Here is an 8601-nt window from a genome sequence, read left to right on the forward strand (position 1 = left end):
AGACCAGGCTGGTCTCGAACTCACAGAGATTCGCCTGCCTCTGCCTCCCAAGTGCTGGGATTAAAGGCGTGCGCCACCATCGCCCGGCCAACAGTGAAATATTTTTATATAGTGATTGTAAACAAGGAGTCAACCTTTCTGGGAGACAATTTGGCAGCAAGTATCTAAATTGAAAGTAGTCATGGGCTTCTGGGACATCTTTCTACTCTTAAAATGGAAAACATGCTAAGTGTAACTATGTCATGGATCCACTCACTGATCTCTGTGTCAAATGTGTTGAGCCCTGATGATATAAAAATAAGCCAATGGACCCAGGTCCAGGCTTAAAAGTTAGGTAGATAAACAACCAGATAATAAAGTACAGGAGACTGATAAGAGCCACCATGATTAAGTAGATTAAGTACAGGGTGTGCATATAAGGAACACCTACCATTGTCTGGGGGTGGAGTCAGGGAAGCTTCCCAGAAGTGACATTTAAGCTGAGACCTGAAGGATGAGTAGGAATTAGTTCAGTGAAGAGTGAAGGAAAGGTGTTCCAGGTAAAGCGTGTGCCAAAGCCTAAAGACCAAAGGGAGCGCAGCCTGTGAGCTTAACTGTGAGCAGTGTGCAATGCAGCGAGTGGGGAGATGAGGCTTGAGAGGCTAGCAGGACTGACTCATTCAGGATCTTACAGCCAAACTTTCAATTATAGACTTTATTCTAAGAGTAAAAAAAAATGGGTTAAAAAACAAATACTTCATAATAAATAGAACTAATCATTAACAGTCCTAACACAGCAAGAGTGTACGCAAATCTAAAAGAACAAAAAAATTGTTCAAAAAACAGGAAACACAGGACTGAAGTGAGGGTTGTACAATTCTGTAGCTTTATTAATAATCACTGAATTGTAAAGTTATTTAAGCAGACATATTTCTGAATTTGTAAATTATACTTCATATTTCATTTATTTATCTGTTTTTTGGGGGGAAGCGGGAGACAGACAGGGTCTTATGTAAAACTGGGATTTCAGGCTTATGCTACCATAGCTGATATTATGTGGGGCTGCAAACAGAAACCACGGCTCTGCAAACTAGGTAAGCCCTCTACCAACTGAGCTATGAGTACCTGAAGACGCTTAGCTTACCTGATATAAAACACACAATCAACCAACTACTAGAGTAATACTACTACGTCCCTCTAACCAGTAATTATTAAAATTGAAATGAGATTGTTCTGTATTAATACAATTAGGAGAAATGAGCATTCTTCAATGATGCTGGTTGGAATAAATGTTAATTTGATTAACTTTTTCATAAAGCATAAATAAATATGTAATAGTGGTCTGAAGAGTATTTTTACCCTGTGTTCCAATAATTACATGTCTTGAAATCTTAATAAATGTTCCAGATGCATTCAAATATCTATGCACAATAATGTTCACTATAAAGTAATTCATTGTAGATAAAAAGGATGTAGAAAGCAAGAATCCCACCAACAATAATCAGAATGAGTCACAATATAGCTTTACAATATAGCCATTCTTGACAGGACAATAATCTGTGATATAAACCAAATTTTAAAAAATATTTAAGACAAGATTATATATATAGTAGCCTTTCTGCTTACAAAATATAGTGATGGAAATGCCAGCACTGGGGACACTAAATCAAAAAGGTCACAAATTTGAGGCCAGCTGAGGTAACACAGTACTCACTCAGAGAGAGAGCTCATACAATGATAACACATGTTTTTTATTTTCTTGTCTATACTTTTTTGCATTTCTACATTTTATATAATGTCATGTGCTATTTCTTAAGTGTGTGCAAGTTTGTAAGGCTGTCTTCAAAACCTTCAACAGTGTCACTTTAAATAGTTATACTTCACAGAAACCAAATTTGTATGTCTCAGTTTTGTTTCCTCTATTGAGGAAGGAAAATGTGGCCATATCTGAATGTGTATAAGTAATTCAATAACATCTCTTTTATCTGACATTATTAAGATATAAGATATGGGGCCAACAAGATAGTTCAGTCAGTAAAGATACTTGCTGTAAGTGTGGTGACTTGAGTTCAATTCTTATAATCCACATGCTAAAAGGAGAGAACTGACTCTGACTTCACATGTATGCTGTGTCACATGAGTGTACAAATGCATACCTACACACAACAAATAAATGTTTAAATATTTTCAAAGAAATAAAATTGGAGTCCCCATTGGGCCAAAGGTGAAAGGTAAGGGGAGGTCATGAGCACAGGTGACAGAAGACGAAGTGCTGAAATCCATCTTCATCCTACCACTCCACCCATGTTGGTGGAATGAGCACTGTATGTGTCTTGAAGGAAAAAGTGGTATTTTAACAGGACTCTGTCAGCCCCCACCTGAAAAATTGCCTGTAAGAATCAACTAATCCCAACAAGTCTCTTGTTTTGACATCTGGAACAGGCTCACAAGCACAGCTACAGACAACTGCAACAGGCTTTTGCAGCTGGGACACTCCAGCCCTGTCCCAGGATCCACAGACGATACAGGCCATTCCCAGGATACAAGGGCTCACTGCTTCTTTCCGAGGCAGCTCGGTAAGCAGCTTCAGGAAGAAGCGATGAGGGCAACTATTGCACTGGCAAACGCCGGTAACCTACAGGGGATAATATTCATGAAGAACATCAGGTTTAAAGAATCCCTACTTCAGTTCTGAAGCTTTTCTAGTCACTCACTGCTTTCAGTGACTGTCTCAAAATCCTTCAATTGCTTACTTAGTCTGAGGTAAACAAGGGTCACTTATTTTAAAGAATAATCATTGTAAGGTTGTAACTGAGTCATTTCCATCCTGGTGTTAAATAGCACATTCATTAAAAAAAACTTTAAAAAAGAACTATGTTTGTGAATGAATTATGAATTCCCCAATCATACATTTTCTTTGCCCTTGATGATAGTCTTACAATATCTGCCACGCTGTCTTTAAACTCACACACTTATCCCTTGGCACACATCATACTGCAATGCTAAAGTATGTGCATTAAAACTTTGGTGAAACTTGGATGAACAGCTATCAAATATACCAGGCTCAATCTTTATTGTTCAAATCAAGACCAAATAAGATTATGCCTTCTTATGATGATTCATGGTCATAATTATGAACTATAAATTATAAGAGAGTAGTAGGTCTGAGAAGGATACATTAAACACAAAGAAATGCTAAATTCTTTCCGAAATGTCTCCCTATGTAGCCCAGACTAGTCAGGACTCACTATTAATTCAAACAGGTCCCAAACTCAGTCTTCCTGCCACTGCCCCCTAAGTGCCAGAAATACAGACATACAACACCCAACTTGCCCTACCCCAAGCCTCCACCGCCTTTTGCCAGTCACTTGTTTCAGCTTCTCCTGCCATGAAATCACCAGTTTTCATTTTCCAGCCTTATGGAAGTATCTCTCGTCTCTCCTTCTCCCACCCCCTGTGTTTCCCAGTACCTGCTAACTTCCATTTCTACTTTGCTGTTGGTGATCCTCTAAAAGAAAGGAAGCTAAATATCTAACTTATAAGAATGCTGTGTAAAGAGCTAATAAACTCCAAATAAGAGCATCATTTCAAACTGATTTGTACAGAATTAGATGATGTTGCAGCATAAATGAATCCCCAAAGAGTGTGTACTCTTGATTATATCTCAAGTCTTGATCCTTTACTCAATTAGCAACTGTTATCCCAGACAAGCTACAAGTCCTGTTTCTCTTAACACAACATGAATAGAGATGAGGGCCAGGAATAATTTTTTGCATGTGAGCACTCTGTCATCATGTATGCCTGCAGGCCAGAAGAGGGCATCAGATCCCATTACAGATGGTTGTGAGCCACCATGTGGTTGCTGGGAATTGAACTCAGGACCTCTGGAAAAGCAGACAGTGCTCTTACCTGCTGAACCATCTCTCCAGCCCGGCCCAAGAATTCTTAAATTGCCCCTATTAATTAAGAGACATTTGGCTGGGTGATGATAGTGCACACCTTTAATCCCAGAACTTGGGAGGCAAAGTCAGACAAATCTCTTTGAGTTCGAGGCCAGCCTGATCTACAGAGCTAGTTCCAGGACAGTTAGGGCTATACAGAGAAACCTTGTTTCAATGCCCCCCAAAAGAACTATTTATTTTCTAGGAAGAACAATATATTCCAAAAGTTGATATCTTTGATTTCTCTATCTCTATATAGAGTTAGTCTTTCTCATAATCTTTGACATCTGTCTCTTCCATAAACATTTCAAAATCCCAGATCAGACCTCAACAATAGCCTTAACTCATGGCCTCTCTTGTCTTTCCTAAAATCCCTCTGGCCCAAAGCCTCTAGATCAGTTTTCTTAAAACACTACTGTGATCACATTTACTCAAAATTTGGAGAACTTTCTATTCCCTTCTTTATTAGCCCCAAATACCTGGCTCAGCAGTTCCTCTACAGCCTTGGCTACCTCTCACTGTTATCTCTTGTTGTCCAAACAGATCCTCACACTGACCTATTTAATCCATGTGCTTTTCTGACTTTAAATGTAGAAAATATAGCTTTTCTCCACCTAGGACACCTTACTCTTATCTTCAATCCTGGCTTATAGAAATTCAAATTATGTTTCTATAACTAGTTTCAGAGACACCTACTGTGATGTACTTCATCATCATCACTTCAATATTCCCTTCAACGGCTAGGCATATCTGGATTAGAATTACGATCCCAGTCACTGGCTAAGTGGCACAGGACACATTCCTTAAACACCCCTTGCCTTAAATGAATTAAGTCACGTATGTAAAGTATTTAGCATGATGCCTGGTACAGATGAAAACCCAAGAGAAATAAGAAGTTGTTGGTTTTCTAATTAATACTTGCTATTAGTGAACTTATATCAATTTGAACTCAGATAATTGCAAAATGGTCCATATATATACAGTACTATTACCCTCACCATCTCTATTCTCCCACCCCATTATTTGTCTTCTACTAGCCCTGTTATCCAGATTACATCATCTGACAGACAGGTGAATGTCTTTTATGACTTAGTATCTATAATGGTCACTCATACATAGTAGGTGATTGTATTAGGTTGCTTTTCTTGATTCTGTGACCAAACACCTAAAAAGAAGAAACTTAAGGAGGAAGTGTTTGTTTTGGGTCATGGTTTACAAGTACAGTTTGTGGCAGGGAAGGGAAAGCATGGTAGCAGGAAACAGAGAAAGGGGAGTGCTGGGGCTCTGTTGGACCTTTCCTTCTTTACAGACCAGTACTCACCCCATGGGATGGTGCCGCTCACATTTAGGGTGGATCTTCCCTCCTCTGTAAACCTCTCTGGACACATTTTCACAGTCAAGTTGAAGACTAATCACTACAGTAACCAAGTTTGTTTTATGCTTAATAAAAAAAGAAAATACTGAAGATCTGACAGTATTAAAATGTCCATCATACTCAGTAAAAAAATATTAAGAATGCTTTAAAGTAATCAAAAGATTAAATTGTTCTAACTTCCTTTTGCACTCCTCACTTTTAAAACTAGCCAACTAACCTATTCATTCAGCAAGAGATAAAACAGCAAATTATATGCAGGTCAGACAGCAGCCAAATACTGGAATACAAGGACCACAAGACAACTGAGCTGAGCACAGCTTTGGATGAAGTCAAATAGGAAGACAATTTAAAGGGAAAGATAACTGGCTTGTCCGTCATGCTAACAATGCCGATTGTTATTCACACACACCAGTGCCAGGAGTTCTTTACACACAGGGCCAAATATAAACAACTGAAATCATCAGACCAGGGGATACAGAAATATCTGTCGTTGAGCTTAACAACTGAGTTTACCACTCAATATTTATTACAATAAATACCATAGTATTTATATGACCAATTTTAATTGCCTATGCCAAAAAGGACTATTAACATTCTTCAAGATTCTAATGTATTTCAAGCTTTGATCAATGAAGCATGTCAAAGAGATGTGGTTATACTGTATATTACTCACTTCATGGCAATTAGTATGGCAATGGTTTAATAAATGTTATTATAACATAAAATGTTTTCAACAATGCCCAGAGAAAATAATATTACAATACTGGGTTCTTCTTCATATGTATGTATCTACTGATATGACTTAGTATCTATAATGGTCACTCTTGATTGCTTCCATAGTCCAAATTAGGTAGCCTAACAACCACAAAAACCAGAGGAGTTACCAGTGGAGTGAATTAAGGTGGCCTAAAGATATGTTATAAATTTTGAAATATCTACCATAAAGTGAAAAATCTACTCATGAAAATACTACATTTCTACCCCTCTGGTATTTGTTTCTAGCAGACCCTAAAACATCTTATCAGCTCTGAAGTGCAATCACAGAATAGTAAAGCTTTGGAACCTCTTTCTCACCTTCACTGCAGGAATTCCTTATATCAGCTGTCTGGTAAAAGGCCCCCAGCCTCTGCTTGATACTTCTAGCAAAGTGTGTTTAACTATTTTGCAAAACAGTGTACTTTATTGCTACAAACTTCTCCCCTAAAACAATGGAAATTTGCCTCTCTAATGTTCTATCCAAAGAGCTCAGTTTTGTATTCTGGAACAACGCAAGGTAAATTAACATCTAAAATAGAGTAATTTCGTGAATAGGGTAGAGTTGTCTACTTAGTCACTTAAAAATGCAAAGGAAGGAACCACCACTACATGCAAGAAAATTTTGAAATTCAGGAAACTATACTGAAATCACAAGGCAACATGCTTTCAAGATACCAAACCTCACATCTCAGTTAACAAATATTAACGACACAACTTTCTTTTACACAGTGGAAGGTCATAGTGCTCACTGAATGCCTCTTTGCACCTTGACACTACTAAATCCAACGTCAAGACATACAATTCTATAGGAAAGAGCTTCTCCAATTGTTCATATTTTCATCTAGGAGCCTATTTTTTTTCTTTATCACACGGGTGCAATAGGCAGGTTAGCAGGTATTCTCAAAAATGAATTCTAAGAATAGAGCTGTAAAGGTGTTGGGGTGGGGATGGAGGCAAAGAGAAGCCCAGTGGGAAAAAAACTGGTTTCTGGGTATTTTCCTTCTGGAAAGAACCTTCCTTTAGCGACACAAGCATCTGAAGTCATGAACCATCCAAGCACAACCCTAGAGCAGGAACCATCACGAGCGATGAGCATAAGGCGTAAGTGTCTGTGAGATGGAAAGGAATTGGCCCTGGTCATCGAGCAGTACCGGATGCTTTGGGACCTGACTGAGAAAGGTAAAAGTCCAAGAGGCAGAGGAGACCACTGCCATCTTTGAAGGGAGGGAAGAAACCAGGGAGTAACTACCATTGAGCAGCCCAGTGAAGCCAGAACTGCACGGAGCACAAGAGAGACGCCAGCGACTGGTGAAAAGGGACACACGGTGAGACGGAAGAAGGATGCGCAGTGAATGATCTGGTCCCTAAAATGGTGTAAGTAAGGGATATGGGTGTGGGTCCGGGGTAATATCGGAGCCCACCATTCCCCTCCCTGCAACAGAGCAACAGAGGGTGAGAGCAGGGGGAGGGTGAAAAGCAAGAATGACTCATAGCCGAAAGGAAGTGCTCAAGCCATGGGAAGCATGCTACGGGAGATTTCCGAGCCAGCGCCGAGAGGGGCTGGGTGCTCCGGATGGTGCGGGCCAGAAACCCAACATCTGGCCGTCGCCGCTGCTCGCCCGTAGGATGAGGGTGTGGGGGGTTCAGGCCTGGGAAGCAGCGCGGCGCGTGCGCAGTGGCGTTCGGCGGGACCCGCTGAGGCAAAGCGGAGCCGCAGTGACAGAAGCGCGGAGCTGCCGCCTGGAGGGACTCACCGAGGCGCAGGGGCTGGAGGTGGTGCTGGGGGTGGGCGACCGCTGGACCGTGACCAAAGCCATCTAGGCGCTGCTAGGTTGTCCTGGGCAGGGCATTCTCGTCCCGAGTGTAGGGGGGCGGGAGGGTGACGGAGCCGGGATGGGGGGCAGAGGCGGAGGGTGCGGGGTAGGAACGAGGGGGACGAGGAGGCAGAGGAGGCCGCGGGAACGGCCCGGGCTCCGCACCCACCACCGGACTCTCGCCGACTGACGCGCCGAACGGGCGGCGGGCGGGCAGGCGGGCGGTTCGGCAGCTGCAGGGCACAATGAGCGCTCCCAGTGCGCAGGCGCCACCTGTCAGCAACCGCCTCTCCCCTCGGCGCGCGCCGCCGCCGCGGCGTAACCCTTGAGTTGCCGGAAGCGAGCCGACTGCGCGCGCCGCGCCTCGGGCCGCTGCCCCCTCCTCCCGGGTCGGCTTTCGAGGCCTGTCGCCTCCCCGTTCCTTCCCGCTGGGCCGCTGTAGAGGGGCGTGAGGCGAGAATGGGAAAGGGACCGGGGAAGCCAGATGGCTAAGGGGACCTGAAGCGGGGGAGCCGCTAGTCCTTACTCCTGGAAGACAACCATTTTCTGAGGTTCTGAGGTGGGGCGCGCAGGCTAAGCCACCGTAGAGGAAATCCGAGGTGAAAATCCTGAGGCCAGCACGTTGTCTGGTGGGAAGGAGCTCCGAGGTGCCCGACGTTTTCTCTGGGCTAGACCAGGGAGACCACCCCACCCGCTTTGACCTGGTTCTCAGGAGGGCTCTTAATGAGCTTTCCCA

At 42.6% G+C, this 8601-nt stretch overlaps 1 protein-coding gene across 2 annotated transcripts in view; it reads right to left on the reverse strand.

The window, feature by feature from the left end:
- The window catches only part of Ssh2 (slingshot protein phosphatase 2), a 243541-nt gene extending 235454 nt beyond the window's left edge, over positions 1–8087 (reverse strand). For both annotated transcript variants that reach the window (XM_005349503.3, XM_026780288.1), the window contains exon 1: positions 7806–8087. In XM_005349503.3, the coding sequence (XP_005349560.1) occupies positions 7806–7868 (63 nt within the window). In that variant the 5' untranslated portion in view covers positions 7869–8087. The remainder of the gene's footprint in view (positions 1–7805) is intronic.
- Between the last annotated feature and the right edge of the window lie 514 nt (positions 8088–8601).

This window comes from Microtus ochrogaster, chromosome 7, assembly GCF_000317375.1.
Source record: "Microtus ochrogaster isolate Prairie Vole_2 chromosome 7, MicOch1.0, whole genome shotgun sequence".
NCBI lineage: Eukaryota > Metazoa > Chordata > Mammalia > Rodentia > Cricetidae > Microtus > Microtus ochrogaster.